Below are 27859 nucleotides of genomic sequence, written 5' to 3' on the forward strand. Positions count from 1 at the left end.
CAAATAACTTAATTTCAGTTCACATAAGTTTTTCTTTCCTTAATTTTTTCCAGTTTTAGCACACTTACGCTTAATACTCATATTGACAGCCTACTTATGAACTTTTTCATGACACATCACCTTTTCAAAAGCCAAATTTTAAATTAACATTATCGACAAAAAAGTAAAATCATAAAAATACTGAACTCAAAGGAAAATTAAAAACAGAAAGTCCTTAATCAAATGGCAAAATCAAAAGCTCAAACACACCAAACATATCAAACGAATTGATAACTGTCATATTCCAGACTTGGTACAGGTATTTAGAAAAGGGTGATTTTACCCTGGTTTTAAAGCTAGTTAAACCTCTTACTTTTATGACAGTCGCATAACATTCCATTTTATTGACAACGATCTGAATGTAGGATAATGAGTTACCATAACTGTACATATACGATATATATTTAGTTATATGTTTCTTTAGGTGCAGGACTTTTTAGCGAGTCCATTTTTACGCCGGGGTTATCCATTCACCGTTACAATCGATAGCTTTTCTCTTATTCTACAACCTACCTGTCGAAACTGAAACAATTTACAGTCATTTATGCATTTAAATTCGATTAAACATGGACATTAATGTTGTTAAAACAACACGAAATAATAAAAAAAACAATATATGATGATTTGCTGGATGCTTTTATTAAAAAACAAGCAACAACACATATAAAAATAAGTTCAACACAAGAACATTGCCAACATTCTTTATGTGCTTGTCCGAAGTCACGAACCAGTAATTCATTTGTTGTCTATGGTTGATGTCTGTTATATTTTCATATTCTTCTGTCTGTTATTTCTGATTAGTAGTTGTCTGTTTGGTAATCGTATAATATCTGATCAATGCATTTGAAATAGCTGTCATTAACTACGAGTACTCTTATATCTGTACTTTTGCTTCTTAATAAAATTGAAAATGAAAATGGGGAATGTGCCAAAGAGACAACAACCCGACCATAGAACAGACAAGAGAAGAGGTCACCAACAGGTCTCCAATGCAGCGAGAAATTCCCGCACTCGAAGTCTTTATGGTAGTTGTGTATTTGTGCTTCGTATCAATCTGTTGAATTCATCCATTTCACAACTGTTTTTGACACGGTTTGTTCTTATTTTGCGCTGTTACATCACTCAGGAAATACAATACATCTCTAGCTCAGTTAGATCGATGAATCAGAGGTTCCGGGTTCTAGTCCTGGAGGTGGCATTATGAATTTTTATAAGATTGTAATCATGCGACTTTCTATTGCTGACTATGCGATTTAGATACTGCTCAAGAACGTACGGTGATCAACAAATGCTTCCAACTTATTTTTTTTTATTGAAAGTGATATAGTCGCTCATTGGAAATCATGCCACATCTGCTTATAAGTAAATATAACTTTATGTTGACAAACAAATGGGATAGATGTTACATTTCCAAAAAAAACAAGTCAGGTAAAAGAAAAGCTATTTACGCAATGAACAACTTTGCATCTTTTTGTAAGATTTTAAATGTTTAAGATAAAAATTATCTCAAACTGTTGTTGGCAGCACGAACATTTAAGCATTAACAAATGATATATTCGTGTAAATCTCTTCCAACAGAAGTAACGGGATTAAATTTCAGCTTAGTGGTGATAAAGAGACATACTGAAGTTTCTGAAAGAAAAAAAAATCAAGTGCACTGGAAGCAAGAACAATTTTAAAGGAAAAGCCATTGTATATTTTGATCAACTTCAGTTGAGGTAATTGGAACCATAGTTTCTGCCAAAAAAAAAATATAAAAAAAATCATCTGTTGCGAATTTAACGGAAAGCATTCATTCGCAATGGTCAATCTTTATGTATTCTTTACTAGGTGGGTACTTTACATTGGACCAGCAAATTACAAAGAGTGATGTAACCTGTTGTTTTTAAAATGATAATTGTTGTTCTTAAAAATTACGGTTTCTGAGACTTACAGGAGTACTGATATTTTATTGACTAACATTAAAGGGAGAAATGATAAACAAGAGTACTTTGCTATGTGGGTCATTATAAAAAAAAGTACAAATTTCGACGAGGTAATATTTTGAAAACTGATGTCATTGTTTAAAACATTTAAATGTGTCCTCTATTCTATATTATGATAGCAGCGATATTCAGAAATATGCAATGGGAAAAATGAAGAGTTCCTTCAATTTTTACAATTTTAGGTTAATATCCTTTGATAGAATCGTGTCAATGATGTTACCAATTCAAAACATACATTTAGGTACTAAATATTATTGTTAAACATCAAACGACTGCTCCAATTTGTTGTTTAGGTTTAAATTACAACTTATTGACATTACTCATATAGCTGTGCATTCAATTAGAACATAAATTTTAGAATACATTGTCGTAAAAAAGTTGGCTGTCCTAATTATGGCCGTTGTAAATACTAAAAAATACACTTAAACTGAATATATGTAAAATGTATAAGATTAAATGATAATAATATACTTAATCCTTCGTATACGACCTAAAAACACTTTTTTTATGAATAAAAATTAAAAAAATAGACATTTTTTTATAGTAACACCACTGACCCTTCTTTAACTCCAATGACACAAAAGTATCACCATTGACATAACATTTAAAATGTTACTTTTATTAAGTACTGAACACAAAATCAAGCACATCGAGCAAAAGAAAAAGATGAAAAAATACTTCTTAGGCTAAAAAATCTCAAATTATATAACAAAACATCCATTACTAAAAATGTCAATAGTGTTACTAAATAGTGCCATTGGTGTTACCAACATACATCAGTTTGTGAAAACTTTGTATATGTAATACATGATATTGTTAAAACATTGTGAAATAAGTATTGTTTTTCATAAATAATATGATGTTTTGCTTGTTAAATATGAAAGAAACACAAAACAATGCTGATTGTCATGATATATTCAGTGGTGTTACTAAACTAGCGAATGGTGTTATTTTATCAAAATGTTCTCACCATTGACAGAAACACCAATGATTTAAGGTGTATTTTAAGATTCAGTTACGAAATAAGGGCTCCATTCCCCTATTCTATATGTTGTTACTGGTGCATGTTTCTATAATCAATACATTTCATAATTAAAAGTTCAGGAAATGTTTTCATTAAATGATTTTTATAAGGGTACACTATTTTCATTTATTGCAAATGCTGAGATCTCGAGAAAGATAACTCAAGATTATCCTACAAATTTGTCTTTTGGTTTACACCATTGATTTAAAAATGAGACTTTTCTTTTTGGTGATTTTTTTCTATGATAAAACCAACATACACCTCCCAAATCATTAAAAAATGTTTGTATATATCAAAATGCAATACAAAAGTGATAAATCCTAATAACAAATGTATAATGATATGAATAATAGTCCTATTACAGGTCTGAAAGGATTAATAGTAAAAAATAACAGTTGATTCTGGCTATATCCAAGGGTTTAAGAAAACATTAAGGATGTATTTATAACATTTCATACTGTAAACTGTATATAATGTATTACAAAACATTCATTTCTAACATATGCAAGTGTTATTTTGATACATTTTGATATATGTTCATGTCTTTTGACTTAAACCAACCAAATAACGTAGTTTTGCATGGTTTTTTTTATAATGACCCATGTATGGAAAACTGTATTATGATCCAACTGTTATATAGTTTTCTTTTAAAAAGAGAGGCGTGATTAAGACACCAGGGGCGCATTCAAAATCATAAGTCGAAAACAAACTGATAACTGTATATTACACCCGCAACATTTGGGCTTCATTGCTATAGAATCAATTCTCGTGTTATTGGTTATGTACAGGCACCTACATCAGTTTGATGGCAGTTGTTCCTAGAATATATGTTATAAATGTAAACACATGAATAGAAAGTAAGTCAAGAGTATGGACAGTCAAAGGAATGCACACAATAAGCGATACGTTATTTTTTTTTAAGATAACGCTATGACTAAGGGAATGACCATTTGATATTCTGAGGGGGTAGGGGGAGGATTTTGAAAATAAATAACTCCGCCTTGATAATCACATAAATAAATAGTTTGTTCTGTGGTAGTTTGAAAATAAATTACCTGACTTTCAATGTACGGAAAATAAATAACTCAGCAGGCCTAATAGAAAGTATGAGATGGCACCAGATTCTTCATAAATTCATCTTTTTTTTCAAAAAAATAAGCCCAAATCTTTTAATAATTAAAGTATAAATTTTATTTGAATATACTTAAAATGTCTAAAAATTGATTTCATTTAACTTGAGGTATATTTTCTCAGGAACACTTACCTGACTTTTATTTAACAGGGCCGTAACTGCTTCATGTAGGAAATTTCAAAACCAAACGCTTGTCTCCATATCAAATTGTGTTCATATCGAGTGCCTTGCAAGAAGCAAGCTTTGTTCTCACTCAGATTTTTCGTGATCAATGTTTCTTATTTATTTGTCTTTTGTTCATTGATAATGATTGCCCTTCTGTATTCTGTTAGCATTGCATTCCTTTTGTAATTTAGCTATTTTGTTATTAACTTGATCATGAGTTTAAAAAAAAAACAGAAGCCACAGACTTAACTATGTTAATTACATTTTTACTTTATCAAGCGTTTAGTTTTGAAATTTCCTACATGAAGCAGTTACGGCCCTGTTAAATAAAAGTCAGATAAGTGTTCCTGAGAAAATATACCTCAAGTTAAATGAAATCAATTTTTAGACATTTTAAATATATATATAAAAACGATTAAAGGTATAATGAAAATCTATTGCAATAGACTACTTCTTGCATTTGAACAATTTGTTACGAAAGTGTAAGATAATTTTAGTGCCGTATAAGATGTATTATTACGGAAGCCGATAAGGGCCATTCAAAAAAAAAAAATTATGTCGTAATTACGACATAGCATGTCGTAATTTCGACATAACATGTCGTTATTACGACATCGCTATGTCGTAATTTCGACATAACATGTCGTTATAACGACATCGCTATGTCGTAATTTCGACATATCATGTCGTAATAACGACATCACTATGTCGTTAAAACGACATAGATATGTCGTAATAACGACATCGCTATATATAAAAGAATATGTATTATGATTGCCAAGAGACTAAATGACACAGAAATTAACAACTATAGGTCATCATAATGCCCCCAATAATTAGAAAAGCCCCCGATTAGTCAGCTATAAAAGAGGGAGGAAAGATACCGAAGGGAGAGTCCCCGAAATGCTGTGTGGCAGACAGTGTTATTAATTAATTATTAGCTCCCTTGGTAAAACTCCAAATTTCATATTTAATGTATTTCATTGTTAAATAATTTACATGAAGCTTAATAAGTACATTTTTGTTAATTGCATAGACTTTGCTATTTGAATTCATTGGTTAAAGATATTTATTTATATTGTAAAGTTTAATATTTGCATCGTCGCAAAATCTTTGGTTACCTTCTTTGAATAGATTCAGTGAGAAACTTATATATTTTATAGATCCCATGTAATTACACCGACCGTGTATGTGAGGTCTAACATTCATTCCTACCGAGAAAGTTATGCTATCCATCTCCCTACAAATAAGTGCAAACTTCAAAGCTTTTTGTAATATGGTTGAATTGAAGTATTGGTTGCTCTATTTCTACATTCAAACGTTGGGCACGATGTTCCTACAACGCCTAGGATTTAAAACAGAATCTTCGAAATTTCATCCGCAAAACAAAATAAAAATAAAAATGTTAGAAAACACGAAACAATATTGTAACAAATTCAGTATATGTTTTAAATTATGTTTTTACAGCTCTTGATCATATACTAAGTAATATTTAGTTTTAGGATTAAAATAAGAAAGCTATGTGAAAAAAACGGATGTCCAACGTTACATTTATGAAAAACTGTTTTAACTCTTATGTATAGTGATCCTATTTCTTATTCTCTGATCTTCTTCATTCTTGGCAGGAACAACGACATGTGTTGGTTCTCTTTGCCGTTAAAGCCGTTATTTTGCCAAATTTCATTTGACTCGGTGGCTGCATATTAAGCTGGAATAAGAAAAATGTCCAACGACGTTTTTCATTAACTCAACGACTGAAAGTGAATTTTATAAGTAGATATAGCAGAAAATGAATAAAAAGAGTAAGACAATAATAATATCTAACAAAAGTACAAATATCTGCCTCATGTGAGTTCAAATATTGCTGATTCAATAAAATCTTCTCTACACAGTCGTTTTTCAAACGGTAGCCATTTTGTCCAAGTTGGTATTTCATTTTTCAAAGCAGTTAACGCGTATTTTCTATAATTGATAAAAACAAAAGTTAGATACACGAAGAGTAAGAAATGCCAAGATTCTTTTCTTATTACCTACATATTTGGGTCTTAAAGGAATAAAATGCTTCCACACATTACAAAACGGTAGCCAATTTGTCCAAACGTCTGAAAACGTCCAAAATCCTAAAGACGCTAATTTCCGACGTTACATGTGCTAAAGTTTCAATTAAATGTTCATGATAATTAAAACAAATCGTGTTATGAAATTTGGAAAAAGAGGTTGATGATTGCTGCCGAAAAAAGAGAATAGTGCATGTTGCTATAGACTCCGCCCGGGGACATAGGTTCGACACAGGTGAAATTTTCCAATTTTTATTAATCGTTTATAGCTTTTAACGATTTATTTAAAAGAATTGGGAAATGGGGAAAACATCCCATTACATGAACTTCGTCCAACTTTTGCAAAGACAAATTGGAGACACCAAGACAGTCCTCTAAATGTAAAATGCGAATTGAAATTTATGTTACGGAAGTAATCCGAAATAGATCATTTAAAGTCGTCACTTAAGTAAGGTGCAATCACCAATATTAAAAGACTTAATACCAGTTCACGGAATGTTTTACTTCGCAATTTGTCCTGCTATTCATGTTATAACGGTCGTGATGAAAATAATTTCTGTACTAGCGAAGCCGGAACTTTTCGTCAATATAAACTTGTGCATAAAATGGAGGTAATTGAAAGACGAATCCCAAACAGCAACGAAAACCGTTTCATCGAATTAATAAAAACGTTAACCCGGGATTATATTTGCCGTTTTCGCGGACGATCCAGGAGTAGATTACTGTATTTTAGAATGTATATCAGAAGTTAAACGCTATAGATGACTTGGGAAATAATTCTCAAGCCAAGGTTCAAGTAATTGAAGGGGTGTATTTCGACAACTTATGTGCCAGGGAAAATACAATTCTATTCAAATTTAACCAAGGGTAAAAATGTTCGATTTACTTGCAGTGTCAGATATATTTGTATTGGTTGAATTAAGATATAGAAATTTTACAATGACAGATGATATGCACCTTGAAAGTTAAACATCCTATGATAAAACAAAAATATGGAAAACCGTATACATGTACTTCCGTCCCATCTTTCCTTCCTACATTACTTTCGACAGTACTGCATTTTTAGTTGAAATAACTTAAAGGGTAAACATTATTAAATCGATTTCCACAACTCAGGTAATTTTTGATAAAATGACATCACAAAACGAACAGAACCAGAATCAACCAACAATATAAAAAACCGAATAAAACTTGCAAAAATTAAACGAAGTCAAAAACCCTCTTCGACGCCGCATGTTTTAAAAGTGTAACGTCGTGTTGTAGGAATGTCGTGCCCAACATTTGAAAGTAGAATTAGAGCTATCAATACTTCAATTCACCCTTATTACAAGAAGCCATGTAGTTTGCGCTTATGTACAGGAAGATGGTGTGCTTGGCATGCAATGTCAGTCCTCATATATTTCCACGTCTTATTTGTTTACTTCTAACTTGTCTGGCTGTACAGCCCTTCCACGGCAGGTAACTTATTAAACTTACACAGGATTTTAAAAATATATAAGTTTCTCACTGAAGGTATCCAAAGAAGGTAACCAAAGATTTTGCGACGATGCAAATATTAAACTTTACAATATAAATAAAAAATCTTTAACCAATGAATTCAAATAGCAAAAGCTATGCAATTAACAAATATATACTTATTAAGCTTCATGTAAATTATTTAACAATGAAATACATTAAATATGAAATTTGGAGTTTTACCAAGGGAGCTAATAATTAATTAATAACACTGTCTGCCACACAGCATTTCGGGGACTCTCCCTTCGGTATCTTTCCTCCCTCTTTTATAGCTGACTAATCGGGGGCTTTTCTAATTATTGGGGGCATTATGATGACCTATAGTTGTTAATTTCTGTGTCATTTAGTCTCTTGGCAATCATAATACATATTCTTTTATATATAGCGATGTCGTTATTACGACATAGCTATGTCGTTTTAACGACATAGTGATGTCGTTATTACGACATGATATGTCGAAATTACGACATAGCGATGTCGTTATAACGACATGTTATGTCGAAATTACGACATAGCGATGTCGTAATAACGACATGTTATGTCGAAATTACGACATGCTATGTCGTAATTACGACATAAAATTTTTTTTTTGAATGGCCCTTATCGGCTTCCGTATATTATTAAGTATAAGATTTATTTTATTTTTATCGCACAATGTGGTTATATTTTTTCCTGTAATTTTGAACATTTTTAATACAAAAGTCTCTCTTATACTGGAGTAACCTCTGCAGTGTAGCAGCATGTGCTGTTCATTTTCAATTTTGCCACTTTTACAGATTTCACAAATTCTTTGATCTCTGGGCACTTTTAAATATCTTCCTCTTTTAATGGCAAGGTTATGAGCACTAACTCTTAATTTACATAATGATGATCGATCTGATCTATTTTTTAAAGCATCAACATAACCTGCCCGTTCACTCATTTTGTTAACACTCTGGAAAAATGTTAATTTTGGAGATGCTGAAATATTTGCATGTTGTTCCTGAAAACCGTGGTCAATTAGTCTTTGTTTTATATAACCCAACAGGGGTTTAATAGTAAGGTTATCATTTGACAAACAAGATAAACCTAAGTTTTGAATAATAATATTTAACCTTTAAACCCATGGGTTGCTTTTTTTTGTAGCATTATATATTTGGTGAACTAAACTTCCTTCTGAAGTGATTAAATGATTACTAAAGAATTCGTTTCTACTATATCCAGGGGCTTAACTAGATTCTTTTAAAAGTGAGGCAAAAGATATTTGCCATTCGGTGACAAATATTACGCAAAATCGTGAATCCTGAGAGTTTCGCGGACTCTTAGGAGGCACAATTATTTGAGTGTCCCTACCCTTGGAACCTCAGGCTCCAAAAACACCAGTCAAGTAAAAGACATCAGCCAAGTTGAAAACACCTTCAAAACAGAAGGCTGTATCAACACCAAAATCTACTAAGATTGAGGTATGCTGCTAATGGCAGTCAAGATCATCAGATACTTCTTACTCAGTAGTGACAGTCCACCTTCCGCGAAGAAAGCAAAACTTGACAAGATTTCTTGGTTTAATGGGGAAAAAAAGAGTTATTAACACTTGTGTCGATCCTGTTAATACATTTAAAACCAAACACAAAAATTACAACTATAGACTCTTTTAAATTACATCGGCGAATGTGAACTCAGTCCGGTCAACTTTATTTTGAAGAAACACAAATTTTGTATTTCATATCATATATTTATTGATGTCGTAGATTTCTCAGTTTCATGACTTAAATCAGCTGCTTAAATATTGTTAATCCTTAATTTTTTTTTTATTAACATACATGTATAATCAACGCGTACATCGGCGAATGTGAACACCGTCCGGTTATTTTTTTGGCAGAAAAACATTTTTGTTTATCATGAAGTTTATATTTTCGTATAATATATTTATTAATCTCATAGATTCCTGAATTTCATGGACGAATATTGTAAAATAAAAGATATATTAACACTTGTGTTGATCATTTCAATATATTTAAAGCATATATCGGCAAATGTGAATACCATCCGGTCAACTTTTTCAGCAGAAAAACTTTTTTTTTTACTATAAATTTATATTTTCGTATAATTTATTTATAAATCTCACAGATTCCTAAATTTCTTGGACAAATATTGTAAAACAAAAGAGATATTAACATTTGTTGCCGACCAGTTGAATATATGTATAGCGTACAACGACGAGTGTGAATACCGTCCGGTCAACTTTATTTGCTCAAAAAAAATTTTATCCACTTATTTTGTTTGATTTTCATAAATCATATTTTAATATCTTTAAGGTCTACAAATATTAAACAAATCTACCGAATAACAAAAAAGTTATGACTATTTATATGTCGTCCGGTCAACCGTCCTGTTACTATCCGGGCAGTCGTCCTGTCATTAGTGCAACCCAATATTTCTGCTCTTTTTCATTGGAGATTCGAAACAAAATAACTTCCGGTTTCCGGTAAAATTTTGTTTTCTGCTTTCGAAATCGCAATTTTATGCGATTTGTTGTTTTTAAAAAATGCAGAACATGATTAATGCCGTGAAAGGGTCCGCCCTTGGTGTAGCAGAGTATTTCACACCTGTGCTAAAGGTATTTTGACAAAATAAAGACACGAATCCCAAACATCTTGGGGGGAGTGTCAGACCGAAAAAGTTAACAACACAAAATCAATTTTTTAAATTGTTAGTATAAAGCTAGTCCAAATAATTAAGACGTCTGTCAAGGCTTTTTTGATTAAGAAGGCGTCCCAGAAAAAGAAATAGCCATTGCCAGACGTAGGAAGGCATCCCAGAAAGAAAAAAAAATTGCCTTGCCTGACGTACATAGGTACAGTCAGAGCTCAGACATAAATAAGTTTGAATCTGCTTTTGACTCATAGAGGTCTAAATTTGTAAGTTTTAGGATTTTTCTCCCTTTAATCAAAGACAATATACAACTTTAATAAGTCAAATATTGTTAAGCAAGAAATAATTCACCAGAATCAAAAAGTTGCAAATATCGACTCCTACAAGTCGATAAGTTATCAAAATTGGTTAACTTCAAGACTCACGCATATTTATAAAAAGGTCATGCATCTAAATCAAATAATGACAACATTGAAGGACAATGCTTTTGTCTTCTCATGAAAAATATTATGAATGAGAGTCTAAAAAATCGGAGATAATGTTAATTAACCTTACAATGCAACCACCTGGAACCACACTTAATGAGGTAAAACATCTATGTTTAAAAATGATGTTCAATTAGATAATTTAATATAGATAGCTCAAAATCTTGTGAACTCTCAGACAGGTTTTTGCTGTCATAGGTGGTGTACTTTGGCCACCAAGTACAATTAAGTTTTTTCATCAACATAAATAGACATAAACAAGTCTGTCATTTTCTGACTTAGATAAGTCTAAAATTGAAACACATTTTTATAATAAATACATGTTTTGACTTCTGTAACATGTTTAAGTCAAAAGCAGAAATCAACTTGTTTATGTCTGAGCTCTGACTGACGTAGGAAGGCGTCAGAAAAAATTAAAAATGCCTTACCAGACGTCATAAGACTTAATTATTTGGACTAGAATAAAGCATTCAATTGGTGATTTGATGTTTGCCAGTTACATTTACTACTGGCTATGTGTAAGCAGATCCCATTAAACGTACAATTGTGACCATCAAATCACCAATAGACAACTTTTGAGTTTGATGCATTTCCGTACAAAACTCTGGTTTTAGTGAACATCATTCATACGTTTAGGGGCATCTTCACTTCCGCTCCAATGTTGAGGGAATTGTTGGAAAAAGATAATACTACATGTATATTGCACGAATTGTTCAGCAAATCAAATTCTCATAATTGACAATCAGCACTGCTGTCATTAAGGATTTGTGATTAAGTTCTTACGAAACAAACATTATTTCTAGTTTACCCTGCACAATGATGATCACTAAGACGCTTGATGAACGTTGATAGTACAGGGATACAGGCCATCTACTCTATCTGGTAAATGACGTCATACATGTAAAGGAGCGCATAATTGAAGAGTTTTTTCTGGTGAGGGATGAACTCAAAAGTGGTCTATTGCTACCATTTCCGTGTTTGCACTTTCAATAAAATATTGTTTTCTTCATACAGGGACTTTCTATACTATAGACTGTCCATGCTTCATTCTAATGAAACTGACAGAAAACAACATCAAATTATACATTTAAAATCTGTCAAACATCGTCTGTGCTTGCAAGTACATTTGCATTAATATGAATGTTACAAACCATGTTGCATTAGAATTGCCAATATTGCCATAATTGGTGTATAATACATACCTCAATTGAGGTATAATCCACCATTTGTCATTAAAATATCAATTAAATCATAACAGATTACACCTTAAAATCACTAATAGAAAGTCAGCATGGTCGTCTTACCAATTAATCTGTGTACAGATACAAAAATCTGCCTGTATGATTGATCTGGAGTGAATTTCCCCCAGAAAACTCATCTTGTTTGTTATTTACATGTAATCATATTTTGAATAAGCTTTAGATTCATTTTATAACATACATTGTACATGTACATATACATGATACACCAACAGACACTTTCTAAATGTTCTTCCTAAGCATTCTTTTTGGTTAATATCAGTTATACTATTTTTTTAAAAATTGTACATGTTACATGTATATAATTTACCACATGACAGCTGGTGGCAATATAATTTACCACATGACAGCTGGTGGCAATAGAATTTACCACATGACAGCTGGTGGCAATAGAACAGGAATGGGGTAGTGCACATGCACAAGTTTTTGAAAAAAGAAAAAAAAAAACATTTTGAGTTCATTTATAGTATATTGATTATCATGATTATTGTTATCATACTGCCATTCTAGGAAAGCCATTTTAAACTTTAATATACAATGTACATCATGTACATGCATCAGTTATCTTTCAGAAAACAATTTTCAATTAAAATTACAATTTTCACAATTCCAGGATTCCAAATTTAAAGAAACTGGAGTACTGACACCAGAAGAGGTAAAGATTATTTGATACTTATCATGTTCTTGGAGAGTTCAGTAAACCTTACATTGGAAAAAATAACGATTACTTTAATTTTGTAGAACTTAACACTTAAAGTTGAGGACCTTATTTTGACATCTGTCTTTTCATTTGCTTCTGATCCTAGGATTTTAAATTGCAAAAACAGTAATATTGAAATTTGTTCTGTTACGCTATGGTCACAAAATATTTGTTTTTCTATTTTGCTAGAAACAAAATCATGAATGTGTTCACTAATCACTATAAACATGATAAAATTATAACTATTGATATTCATATGACACTTATTCTGTTTTTAGTTTGTTGCTGCTGGGGATCATATCGTTCATTAGTAACATGATTAACTTTTAGTTTTTTAAATATTGATATTCATATGAATGATATGATACATATTCTCTTTTTAGTTTGTTGCCGCTGGAGATCACATGGTACATCATTGCCCTACATGGCAGTGGGCAAAAGGAGATGAAACTAAAATAAAACCATATTTACCTCCAGATAAACAATTTCTTATTACTAGAAATGGTAAGCTATTAATAATATTGCTTTATGAGCATAAAATGATATGAGACAACACTAACATGAATCAGGTGGAAATGTAAATTAGATATGATGCATAAGATTAAAGTGATTAAAACAATGACTTATTTGTCTGTAAAGTTTATAAGTTAATAAATTTAATGGTTAAAATATAGAACAATATCTGGTTGGTTTCAGTTCCATGCTACAAAAGAGTAAAACAAGTGGATACCCACCAAGAAGAACAAGAGAAAGTCATAGAAGTGGATGAGGATGGAGGATGGGTGGATACACATCATTTTGCAGGTAAGTGGAACAGGATAGAAGAGGGGTCGTTACAGATAAATGGATGAGGATTGAGGATTGGTGGATACATATTATTTTGCAGGTAAGTAGAACAGGATAGAATAGAGGTCGTTACAGATAAATGGATGAGGATTGAGGATGGGTGGATCTATATCATTTTGCAGGTAAGTGGAACAGGATAGAGGAGGGGTCGTTACAGATAAATGGATGAGGATTGAGGATGGATGGATACATATAATTTTTTAGGTACATATAAGTGGAACAGGTTAGAAGAGGGCTTGTTACAGGTAAATGGATGAGGATTGAGGATGGGTGGATACATATCATTTTGCAGGTAAGTGGAACAGGTAAGAGGAGGGGTCGTTACAGGTTAATGAATGAGGATTGAGGATGGGTGGATTAACATCATGTTGCAGGTAAGTGGAACAGGTTAGAAGAAGGGTCGTAACAGGTAAATGGAAGAGGATTGAGGATGGGTGGATACACATCATTTTGTAGGTAATTGGATCAGGTTAGAGGAGGGGTCGTTACAGGTAAATGAATGAGGATTGAGGATGGGTGGAAAAACATCAATTTGCAGGTAAGTGGAACAGGTTAGAGGAGGGGGTCGTTACAGGTAAATGGATGAGGATTGAGGATGGGTGGATACATATCATTTTGCAGGTAAGTGGAACAGGTTAGAGGCGAGCTTGTTACAGGTAAATGGATGAGAATTCAGGAGAGGAAGATACAGGTAAATGAAAGAGGATTGAGGATGAATCAATATGCACATTTTGCAGTTAAATGGATGAGAATTCAGAAGGAGTAGATATAGGTAAATGAATGCGGTTTTAGAATGCATGGATACACATTATTTTGCAGGTAAATTCAGTTACACTTACCCTCAAAATCTACAAAAACTAGCTATATTAGTAGTACATGTATTATACAAATAATGATGTATCCACAGTATATAAATAAATCACATTGAACAATTTTATATATTTTTTAGACCCAAATGCACAAGCCTTACAAGATCAAGTTGCTGAAATGACACTAGATTCAAAGGTTCGTAATGTTTTTTTACAGATAAAATCCTTGTTAATCTTACATTTTGTACTTATATTCATATATCTCTTAGCTCATCTCACTAAATGGCTGAAATTGGCTTATCTTATTTATTCATTTCACTTTCATATTCTGTTGATCAAGATTTCTTGAAGTCTTTGCCTCTGAAACTTGACAAGGTAAATTGATACCAAACTTTCCATTCCAAGGAGTGTACTCTAAATCTATGATTAACTGAAAAGTTTTAACCATGTTTCCATTCCAAGGGGTCAACTGTAAATCTATGATTAACTGAAAAGTTTTAACCATGTTTTCATTCCAAGGGGTCAACTGTAAATCTATGATTAACTGAAAAGTTTTAACCATGTTTTCATTCCAAGGGGTCAACTGTAAATCTATGATTAACTGAAAAGTTTTAACCATGTTTGAAAAGTTGAGATTTGGAAGACATATTGATTAAACCTCCTTGTAAATGAGTTGGTACTTCAACTAACTTGTGACTAACTGATGCATTACATCATCCAATCAACCATATCATGTAGTTGTTGCTTAAAAATTCAGATTTTTTTTTTACATCTTAGGATTGTCGGGTTTTCAGTCATAAGAATTAAGCATTATAATTTGATTATTTAAAGGACAGTAAAAAGGTCAGTAATCAGGACAATGATGATGATGATGGAGATGATGATGATGACGACGGAGATGTTATGGACATGGAAGATTTTGAACAAAGTGGCATGTTAGAGGAGGAGGATAATGTAAGTATCTGATGAATGGGAAGTGTTAAACAAAGTGGGATGTTAGAGGAGGAATATAATGTAGGTATCTGATTAATGGGAGGGGTTAAACAAAGTGGCATCTTAGAGGAGGAAGATAATGTAAGTATCTGATGAATGGGAAGAGTTAAACAAAGTGGCATGTTAGAGGAGGAATATAATGTAGGGGAGGAGTTAAACAAAGTGGCTTATTAGAGGAGGAAGATAATGTTAGTATCTGATTAATGGGAGGAGTTAAACAAAGTGGCATGTTAGAGGAGGAAGATAATGTAAGTATCTGATGAATGGGAGGAGTTAAACAAAGTGGCATGTTAGAGGAGGAAGGTAATGTAAGTATCTGATAAATGGGAGGAGTTAAACAAAGTGGCATGTTAGAGGAGGAAGATAATGTAAGTATCTGATGAATGGGAGGAGTTAAACGAAGTGGCATGTTAGAGGAGGAAGATAATGCAAGTATCTGATAAATGGGAGGAGTTAAACAAAGTAGCAAGAGAAGGAAGATGATGTACCCGGTAGTTATCAGATTAAAGATCTAGAGAAGCAAATTTGTACCTTATAATGGGAAGGAGTGTCAGTGATTTGATTTCAGTCAAACAATGTCATGTAAAAGGAGGAAGATAATTTTAGTTATATGAATAAGAGGTGGAGTAAAAAGACAGTTTGTTTCATAAATGAAATATGAAAATAGTCTATATGCAGTAACACATATAGCAGCACATTATTAGTTGAATTGTTACTTAGTTTTAAGTTATGCTTTCAGTTATGTTGCCATGTAGATTTGATTAAGAAAATAGTCCATGGCATTTGATTTTTAAGATAGAAGATTTTTTTATTTATAATGTTTACTTTTTTCAGGCCACATTACAACGTGAAAAGTGTTCCCGACAAGACTCAGAACCTGGGGGAGAGAGTGGTATATTACAGACCAGAACCTATGACCTCAATATCACATATGACAAGTATTACCAAACCCCTAGGTTATGGCTATATGGTTATGATGAAGTAAGTCCTCTATATCACATATGACAAGTATTACCAAACCCCTAGGTTATGGCTATATGGTTATGATGAAGTGAGTCCTCAATATAACATATGACAAGTATTACCAAACCCCTAGGTTATGGCCATATGGTTATGATGAAGTAAGTCCTCAATATAACATATGACAAATTTTTATTAACCAACTAAGTACATTATTGCCAAAAATGACTGGTTATTAAAAATAACATATTTTCTGTAATGGCCCGGTTTTTCTGTAATGGCCCTGTTTTTTCTGTAATGGCCCAGTTTTTCTGTAATGGCCTGTTTTTTTCCTGTAATGGCCCTGTTTTTCTGTAATGGCCCTGTATTAATGCCCGGTTTGTCTGTATAAAGCACAGTTAGGGTTTTTGATAAAGTTAATAAAATTCATTGTAAAGAGTATAATACTTTTTTGTATTTTATTTAATTTAGTAACCAGCAATCAACATTAAAGAACCATATATAGGGATCACTGTTCCTCCTGTTTTTCAACACATAACTTCTGTCAACTTAATATCTTGGATATTTGGTATATTAACACATACACTTTTATTCAGTTGGTTAATAAATGTATTATAAAAACACGCATTTCTTAATACATTTATTAACCAACTGAACAAAAGTATATGTGTTGCTACCAACTTGATGTACTCTTTTAATTACTCTATTAATGACAGTTTAGTTTGAAATAAATAATTTGTACTTCACCATGATAAAGCTTTAAATATACCAAATATCCAAATAAAGTTGAAAGAAGTTATGTGTTGAAAAACAGGATGAACAGTGATTCCTTTATATGGTTCTTTATGACTCTTTAATGTTTGTTGCTGATTACTAAATTAAACAAAATACAAAAAGGTATTATACTCTTTACAACTTAATTTTATTAACTTTATTAAAAACCCTAACTGGGCTTAATACAGACAAACTGGGCATTAATACAGGGCCATTACAGAAAAACAGGGCTATTACAGAAAAAACAGGGCCATTACAGAAAAACAGGGCCATTACAGAAAAACAGGACCATTACAGAAAAAAACAGGGCCATTACAGAAAAACAGGGCCATTACAGAAAATATGTAATTTTTAATAAATAGTCATTTTTGGCAATAATGTACTTAGTTGGTTAATAATACTATAGTATTCCATATTGTTATTTGAGCTACGCAGTTTTTGGCTTATAACTCAAAAACCAAAGCATTTAGAGCAAATCTGACAGGAGGTGATATTGTTTATCAGGTCTACATCTATCTGCCCTGGAATTTTCAGATGAATCGGATAACTGGTTATTAGGTTGCTGCCCCTGAATTGGTAATTTTAAGGTCAATTGACCCCCCTAAGGAGTTATTGCCCTTTATAGTCAATTTTTAACAATTTTCATAAAATTTGTAAATTTTCACTAACATTTTCACTGAAACTACTGGGCCAAGTTCATTATAGATAGAGATAATTGTAAGCAGAAAGAAAGTTTAGTAAAGTAAGATCTACAAACACATCACCTTCATCAAAACACAATTTTGTCATTAATCCATCTGTGTCCTTTGTTTAATATTCACATAGACCAAGGTGAGTGACACAGGCTCTTTAGAGCCTCTATTTTAAATAAAGAATTTCATTATTAATAATATTTTTTAATTAATTTCAGAATAGAAAACCATTAACTGTAGAACAAATGTATGAAGATTTTAGTCAAGATCATGCAAAGAAAACAGTTACTATGGAGACACATCCAAATTTACCAGGACCACCAATGGCATCAGTTCATCCATGCAGGTACATGTAAACTATTGAAATAATCATAAATTTTGACCATGTGAACGTGTAATACCACCAAATTATAGAACGTCAAACCGGTTGCATACAAAAATAGGTCAGAAAAAAAAATTACCTTGAATTTAAGAGTTGTAGGTTATTATTCCTACATTTCTTTGTAGTACAACACTTCTGGGTCATAAACATATATCTTGGGTATTTTAAAGTATTATTATTTTTTTATTTGAGGTTTCTATAGAATATTTGGAAAACATAAGGTTACATGGTTAATAAAGCTTGCACACAGTTAAACTAGAGGTGAACATTTGATTGGTTAACTTCCAGTGATGGTTATTTTATATTACACCTAAATAGAATATAAAAAGGTCATTTTCCTATATCTATTTGATCTTTCTATGTGTCATATACACAATATCAATGGACCATTATTTATTCTAGTTGGATATATTATAATCTTTTCAACCCATTTACACGACTTGCTTTAGTATTGTAATACAGGAAGGGAGAGTTCTATTGTACAGACTGGACTATGTTAGGTTTAAATTCATTGTTTGTTAACTTAAATGAAATTAAAAAAAATAGGATGAAATTTGTAAAGGTAATAAAAATCAGATTGTCTTACCTTATAAGGATAACTGATAGATTTATATACCACATGCTTTTTGAAATATATATATATTAAAATTGTGTGTTAATCTAAATAAAAGGAATGTGGTGTGTACTACATTTACACATAAAAAAAACAACACAGAAAATGCATTAACCCCATTTCCATTCTCAATAAAAAAGAGATGACCAATGACATCAAATACTTTAGATCACAAAATGCATGCAGATATAAACAAATAATAACAAGGTTCCTGACATATGGGATGGACACATTTTACGTTTTGTGATTTATGCTTTTCAGACATGCTGATGTTATGAAGAAGATAATACAGATGGTAGCCGATGGCGGAGGAGAGTTAGGAGTACATGTGTATCCTTTATACGTCTTATATTTAGTAGGTAGATAAAGTTGTACATGTGTATCGCTAATTGTGTTTACACATCTTATATTTAGTAGGGTAAGATAAATATGTATCCTTTATACGTCTTATATTTAGTAGGTAGATAAAGTTGTACATGTGTATCGCTAATCGTGTTTACACATCTTATATTTGATAGGGTAAGATAAATAAGTACATGTGTATCCTTTATACGTCTTATATTTAGAATGGTAAGATTAAGAAATTTTAATTTGACAAAATTATCTTTTCCCTATTTATTAAAAATGAAACTCGCAAAATTTAACTACATAAAGACATAGTTTCTATTAAAATTATGAAAACTTCATTATGTTTTTATCCTTTATTTTGATTTTGGCAAATTTGTTCAAATAAAATCCTTATGTTCTATAAAGACATGTAAGCAATTTACCCAGGTAGTTTTTGGGATACGATTGCTTTCAAGCAATCTGTACACTTATACCAGTGGCTCAGAGTGCTCTCACGTCAACCGTTTTATTTTAAACATTAAGGAACATCTCACTTGCTTTAAAAGGTAAAAACAAACAAAGGGATTGAACTTAAACAACTTTCAGGGCTCACACTACTTCAGAATTATAGGGAGAAGTGACTTCTCTTTTTGAAACTGATAGGGAGAAGTGGTGAGATTTGAAAGAGAAGTGCTCATTCGCGCGGTGCGCTACAATGTTTGGATTTTACTATAGTATAAAGGGTCATATGTAAAAAATGTTCTTTTTATATTATTCAATTCATATCTGAGTATACAATTAAAGTAACATTTCAAATTAAAAGTTAAGTTTTACTAAGGTTCTTGTGAGAAACTACCAACTAAATATTTAATATCTAGCACTAAAAAAAAACTTTATTTTAAAAAATGTAAAGAAATTATAATATATAAATTACAATTTAATTCAAATCTATCTTGTTTATAAAATTCAGTGTTTCTCATCAAAAAATATAAAAGTTATTAAGCTAGGCCATAATATGATTAGTAGTCTCAGAGTTAAGCAACTTTGAAACAATCCATAAAAAAAATATAGGGAATTATATACACCAATCAATTAGATGTAACCAAAAGTCTCTTAATGCGTGTGGAATGCGTAATTTTTCCCTTTGGGATCAATATTCTTCTGTCATCTGTTCCATCCGTGCGTCCGTAGTAATTATTGTAAAAGTACGGATTTCAATCATAGCTGGTCCGGTTCAGATCCGTAGTTTAGAAATCTGTCTATGGCGGACGAATGCTAGAAAATTTACAAAAATAAACGATGTTTGACAAGTTATTTGGAAAGGAACATGGCGTTTTTAATGCAATAAATGGATTAAACATTTACTGGAGGCAACTTTTATCACGTTTGAATAAAGTAACAAACTTATTTTGCTGCGGAAATTTAGGTTGATGTACGTTTTCGAGTAACAAGCACCAGAACTTGCGGAAATGCACGAAGTGATAAAAAGTTGTATTTTTATCAAATAACCTGCTACACACTGCAAAGACAATGCTTCAACCTCTTTTCTTAAGATAATGAATCGTTTATGTCTAAATTTCTTTAATTAATAAATATCAATAAAAAATTGATGTTTCATCAACTTGGTAAAAATTGAAAATGTTGTACACCAAGTTTAATTGTTAAACAGCAATATGTGCAATAAAGAATCAATTAGAAAAAAAAAAAAAATTGAAAATGTCCGATGATGGAAGCGACTGAAAGCGAGTATCGTCAAGAACAGGGCGCCTTGTTTTCGCTTTTGGGGGTCGGGGAAAGCGAAGTGACGGTCGGGAAAGCGACTTCTTCGCCCAAGTCGCCTGGTAGCGTGAGCCCTGACTTTACTATAATGTTCTTTTCATAATCTTCATGTTTGATATTTCCCTTTACTTATATGCGTGTTTTTAACAACACGGAAAATCAGAATTAAGCAGTATTTATATTTAGTGTTTTTATAAATTTAGAAACATGTGAGATGGAAGTCCCCAGTTTTGATAAAAATGCGAGAGTTCTCTGAATTCCGATAAATCTATTTCTTTCATATAAGAACTGAAGTGGAGTTTTTCTTATAGGTCACGATTATGAAACTGATATTTGATATTGTACTTCCATAAAGAAATAGAGAACCATCTAGGTCATTAAATTAAAATTTAATATTCGTTCTTGCTCCAGGGTTTGTTAAGGTAATTATGCGCATGCTTATAGTTTTCTGGACTTCAAGGGGTATTAGCTATATATAGATCGAGATGGAATTGTTGCTCTGGATTCCCCACTCAATTGAATAATTTAAAACTCATGGGATCCTTTCTTTGTATGTCTGCAATTGAGGGTTATTGTTGTTGCATAATTTTAAATTATATGCATCATTTAAATTAAAATAAATGTATTCCACATTGTTACAACACCCCTTCAGGTGAAATGGAGTCTTCCATATTATCGTTTCGAGTTGTCTCCCTTCCGGAAGTAACTTCCGTCAATTCTGAATGTATATACACTTCGAGAAAAATTAACTCGTTCTGTCGATAAACATCGTATTATATTAAAAACGATCGCAATTTAAACCGAGTAATGTGTACGAAAAGGAGTCATGACAACTGACCCAAAGGAAATTAAACATTTAAAGAGTTAGGAATGGGGTTCCTCCTAGAATTAACGTAGGAAATTAGGTGATAATTAAAATACAAAGTGAAATACCTTCTCTCACTCTGAGTCTCAATGACTGCTGTGGAAAGTAAACTTGGAATTTATAGTACAAAAATAAAACACAATAGGCCTAAATACATTGTTCATACACTTTTATCCGGGATTGGCTATTTTGTAACTATTCATATTACGTAAATTACTGTTTACATGTGCAGTTGAATTAGTTTTGAAAATAATATTATCTAGCTACATGTATACATGTGTCAATAAAAACAATGGCAATCGTATCCCTCAGAGCATTCTGCTCTTTGATTAATCAAATTAGTAAAGAATATTCAGTGCCAGTCCAGATGATACAGACTATATATTTACAGTTTTATTTATACATGTTTTGATTAATACAGGTTATAGTTGGACAGGTTTCTGGTTTAATCATTTTTTTTTAGACAGGTTTATCAGTTTAAACATGTTTTATCTAGACTGGTTTAACTTTCAAATACTAAAAATTTAATATTGAAAATCTCAGCTACCCTTTCATTTGCACAAAGCAAGCCTACACAGTACAATATATTGATGATGTTTATAGATTTCGTTAAGATAATTTATTTCCTTAACCCTTTATTAGATATTTAATGATATTTTTGAAGTTTGTACAAGCTGTGATTCCAACGATAGAATATGACTACACAAGACATTTTACAATGTGATAACTGATTGTGCAATTTAATTTATTGACCAAAGTGCTATTAATTGTTTATGATCATCATTCCTATGTTATGCCACATATCTATGCTATATCAATATTATGCTATGTTATGTCCTCCAAATTCCAGTGCAAGGTTCGAAATGAAAAAAAATAAATTGAAGAGATCCTTCTTTATAAGAAAAAGATGTATTTAGGTATATTTTCTAATTTATTTCAAAAATTCTTATTCAGACAATATTGATTTTAGCAGTTCTTGATGAAAATAAGACCTGATGTTTTGGATAGGCAAAAAAGGAGGGTGATTCATGTTGGGGCTATTTCAGAATAAAAAAATTGTATGTAATGAAGGTTGAGGTTGGACATCATATTTTTATACCCCATTCCCCCACCATAATTGTATTTTCATTTGTTTACCCCTATTACATGCAGAATTATCATGTGGTTTCCCATACATTTTTTTCTGGAAAAGCCCTTATAGAAATCACAGTTATATTTTGCTGAATAAGTGGACATAAAGTGATACTAAGAAGTACACTTGATTACTTTATATATGTAGGTTTTGGTTAGGGAAGTTTCTTTAGGAATTCTCTTATTAATATTATTTTGTTTATATTTTGGATGAGGTGCTTTGCTTTTATTGGAAGGAGGGGAAATTTTATATAAAGGTAACAAATTGTCATGGTGATATTTTTTGAATGAAGAAAATATAAAAAAAATATTTATCCTTCGTATCCTTAAAAAGTAAGTTTAGATGTACAAAATTATCACATCTGTAAAAATTTCTTTATATCTTTATATGTATACTCCTGCTCTGGTGTATTGTACGAACCCTGTCTTCATCTGTGAATATGTCAGTTCTTGATCAAGAATATAACGGAATTTGATGAGACTGTCATCAAAGTGAGAGGGTTAGGGCTATAAAACCAGGTTTAATCCACCATTTTCTACATTTGAAAATGCCTGTACCAAGTCAAGAATATGACAATTCTTGTCCATTCGTTTTTGATGTGTTTGGTTATTTGATTTTGCCATGTGGTTATGGACTTTCCGAATTGAATTTCCTCTAAGTTCAGTATTTTTGTGATTTTTCTTTTTTCTGTACTATGAAATTTCCATTCCAATATTTTTCAAAAACTCCAAATTAGAGCTTCATGAAATTTGGTATCTGGCTTTTATGTGAGCATGCTATATACCATGTGATGCACATTCAGATTCATCCCTCTTCAATTTACTGTTTACTGGAGACCTATAATTTGTGACAAATAATAGCTCATAACAGCCATGTATGAAATTTTAGTCATATTTTTCTAGAGAACCTGCAATTTGTTTAACGGTCAATGCCAATTTTTCAACGTTTTTATTGTTTCATGAAAGGGTGCTCAATTCAAGTGTGGCAGGTTGTGGGTTTGATCACTGTGGGTCAAACTTAAGACCTCAAAATTGTTGTTTGTTGCTTCTCTGTTGAATGACTAATAAGAGCAAAGACTAGTAAGCTCAGAGTCAGAATAATGCGTTAGGGCAGGTTGAAATATATCTACCTGCAGACTTCTACCTTCTGAAGAAGTTGTTTTAAATTCCGATCAGGGTGTCTGTCTAGTTCAAATCAAGGTTTGTATTCATATCAAATAAACATGGATTTAATTTTCCACTGAATGTTAAGCAGAAATCAATCCATCCCCTGCCAAGTTTTGAGCACAATTTAACATGGTTATGTCTAACAATCCACTGATAGAATGACAAGGTTTTTGGATTGTTTTCTTACGCTGTCTTGAATGTATATATTTTAGTATAAAACATCTGTTGGATAATGCATGATGGGTACTAAAGTATTGATTTAATGTAACCTTGTGTTTGTCATCTCAGTCATTCCATTTAGGAACATGCTTAATTCATGTGATTCATCATTGTTCTAGTTCTGTCTCATTTTGTAAGCTACACTATCTTTTTTACGAAAGCTTGTATTGGTAAATCTGTTGAAATGTATTGATAAAATGACCATAATTTGTTATAAATACAATTTGTTGTAATCATTGTATGTAATCACTGTTATCAAGTGTAATTGTGTACAACTATACTTTTGTGTTACATTTAAATCTAACTTGCGGTATAGAAATCATTTTATAGAAAAGTAAGTACAATGAAATCAGAAGATTTAGTGTGTATGGTTATAATATTGAGAACTTAATGCATATGTTATAAATGGTTTTACGATATACTATATGTAGAGATGCCACATTTTTATTTATTTATGACAGATAATAAAGACATTCTAACCTGTTTTGATGTTTAATAAATCATTGGCCTGTACATGTTTGATTCAGACAAGCATTGGATACTGGGTTTTCTCTTAAAATTACCTGTAGCTGAAATGGATGTTAGTGCTATTTTAACACAAAAATTTATCAGCATCTTTTTCAAATTTATTTATTCTCATTATACAGAGATGTGTTTTAATTCTATAACAGCATAAAAGTTGTTAAACTACTTGGTTTTGTTCGTCTTGCCTGTACACTAGATGTTGGGATTTTAACTTGACGAGTAAATAAAGCTTCATATTTCAGTTGTTAGAAGATAAAGATGTTGCAGCTTTCTTACATTACAAAACATGAAATTGAGTATGGAAATAAGGAATATGTCAATAAGAGACAACAACCCGATGAAAGAGCTGATAAAAGCCAACGCCATCTAATGGGTCTTCAATGCAGCCAAAAATCCCGTACCTTAAATGCAAATGTGTAGTGCGTTTAGTGAAAATGGACGTCATACTGAATTCCAAAACATATAAATGAACTAAACCTAAAAAAAAACATTCAAGACTTACAAAGGCCAGAAGCTCCTGACTTGGGACAGGCGCAAAAATGCTGCGAAGTTGAAAATGTTTCATGAGATCTCAAGCCTACCCTTTACCTCTAGCCAATGTAGAATAAAGAAACTTCAATACGCACAGTAAAACTCAATTTCAAAGGTGCATCAGTCCGATGTCAGAATAAGTAACAAAAGAAACTAAACAAAATGACAATGATACATATATTAACAAAGGACTACCTGCAGTTCCTAACATGCCAGCGCCAGACCTCAATTAAACTTATTGACAGATTGTGTCTTCATCATATGAAAACAAAAAAAAAAAAAAAAATCCTCCCATTAGATGTTTAAAATCCGTCACATGACTATTTTTTAACTGATTTTCATGGTTCAGTAACTGATGCAACTGCTTTGAAATTTTGTTTTGTGATTTGTTTTGTATTTTCTAGTAATATGATAGTTATAACAAGAATATGGGTTCCTCATAATATCTATCGTCTGTCATTGACTTCATTTCATCGATCAGAGACCAAGGTTTAAGCTACATGATTATGTTCGTTTCTCAGATATTGTAACTATATGTGGTATATAGAATAATTGTAAGGGGTACCTGTCAGTCTCAGTGGCGGATCCAAAAATTTTCATAAGTGGGGGCCCACTGACTGACCTAAGAGGGGGCCCGCTCCAGTCACGCTTCAGTCATTCTATATAATAAGCAACCAAATTTTTTCCCAAAAAGGGGGGACCGGGCCCCCTGGGCCCCCCTCTAAATCCGCCTCTGAGTCTATCGGGTTTCATCTTACCTTGATTTTATTTTATGGTTCATTGCTCAATGTTAAGATTTTGTTTTTGGTTTGTATTTCAAAAAAGAAAGAAGCTGTGGTGCCCTAGGAGCAGAAACTATATACAAGGGGTCAGCATTAATTGTTGAAATACTTACTAAAAGGTGTAGATGACTGACTAGCATGTTTCATCTGTCCATGACTGCATTTTTCATGTTTCAGTGGTCAGTGTTAAGTTTCAATAGTTTTTTTTTTCTCTTCTCAAATATAGTTTTTTTTTTTTCTCTTCTCAAATAGTATATCAATAATAGATCAACTATATTTGGTGTTTGGAATGATAGTTAGGTGTATATTGCTGTCTGACATGCTCCATGTGACCTTGACTTCATTTTCACTGCTCATTTGTCAATATTATGTTTTTCTGATTAAGTATTATTTCTGTGTAAATACAAGTAACGTTGATTGTTTTTAGTGCATTGAATGCTTATCGTCTGACCCTCATTTTCATGTTTAAATGGTCAAGGCTTAGTTTTTATCCTTTTGTCTGTTCTTGGACACTGTAAGCAATATATATAACTAAATTTGGTGTATGGAATAATAGTGAGATGTAGATATTTGTCCGCTAAGGTTATATGACCTTGCCCTCAATCAGATGAATCATTCAAAATGTTGATTTTATACTTGTAGTAATTAAACTCGTCATAGATACCAGGTTTGAAATTGTGTATATACGCCAGACGCGCGTTTCGCTCGAATAAAAAAAAAGTATAAAAAGCTAAATAAGAACGAAGTTGAAGAGTATTGAGGATCAAAAGTTCCTAAAGGTTTTGCCAAATTCTCCTGAGGTAGAAAAGCCTTAGAATTTAAAAAAATCAACGTTTTGTGAACAGTTAATTTTTCATCATGAGCATATGAAAGATAATTCATGTCAGCACAGAAGTGCTGACTACTGGGCTGATGATGCCCTCGGGAATAAAAACTCCACCAGTGGTCAGTTAAACAAGCGAAACATTTAGCTGTATGCACTTGTTTTCAAATGGTGTCATTATTTTGTTTAAATATAGGTCTCGTTTTGATTTCGAAGTTTTTTTTCCGAAATAGGTCGCAGAAAGACATATATTTTTAGCATCAAATTTAAAAGATATAGGTTGAATGTTCCCTTAAGACACATGCACGCACAAATCTAAATTAAGGTGTAAAAGGTTATCTGGTTAGGTGAGTATAACGCGGTTCATGGAACATGTTTTCTACGGATAATTGTATTTGTCTTACATATTTGTCTGATTATACAATTCTAATTGATATTTTTTGCCTATAATATCCACTAATAATGTATCAAAGTGTTTCTAAAATTTTTATTTTATTTATGAAGGTGAAAAATATGATGAGACACTAAATAATAAAAATCTAAAAACTGCCTGAGTTAATTTGTACTGTCTTATCATAACATTTATTAAGAGTTCTGTCCCAGATTATCTTTTAGACTTCCCAGCAAAGGTATCTCCCGTTAGATCACC

General features: G+C 31.9%; 1 protein-coding gene across 2 annotated transcripts; it reads left to right on the forward strand.

Moving 5' to 3' along the window:
* The first annotated feature begins 10360 nt into the window (after positions 1–10360).
* Positions 10361–25033, forward strand: LOC143067148 (ubiquitin-like-conjugating enzyme ATG3). 2 transcript variants are annotated; one of them, XM_076240196.1, is made up of 10 exons: positions 10361–10513; positions 12906–12947; positions 13376–13496; positions 13689–13796; positions 14788–14843; positions 15479–15601; positions 16475–16621; positions 18285–18412; positions 19323–19391; positions 22675–25033. In XM_076240196.1, exons 1-10 carry the CDS (start codon positions 10442–10444, stop codon positions 22754–22756), a joined length of 948 nt encoding a protein of 315 aa, XP_076096311.1. In that variant the 5' UTR covers positions 10361–10441; the 3' UTR covers positions 22757–25033. The 2 variants fall into 2 exon arrangements, with proteins under 2 accessions (XP_076096311.1, XP_076096312.1); XM_076240197.1 differs by lacking the exon at positions 12906–12947.
* Positions 25034–27859: the final 2826 nt, after the last annotated feature.

The sequence above is a fragment of the Mytilus galloprovincialis genome, chromosome 3, assembly GCF_965363235.1.
Source record: "Mytilus galloprovincialis chromosome 3, xbMytGall1.hap1.1, whole genome shotgun sequence".
In the NCBI taxonomy this organism is placed as follows: domain Eukaryota; kingdom Metazoa; phylum Mollusca; class Bivalvia; order Mytilida; family Mytilidae; genus Mytilus; species Mytilus galloprovincialis.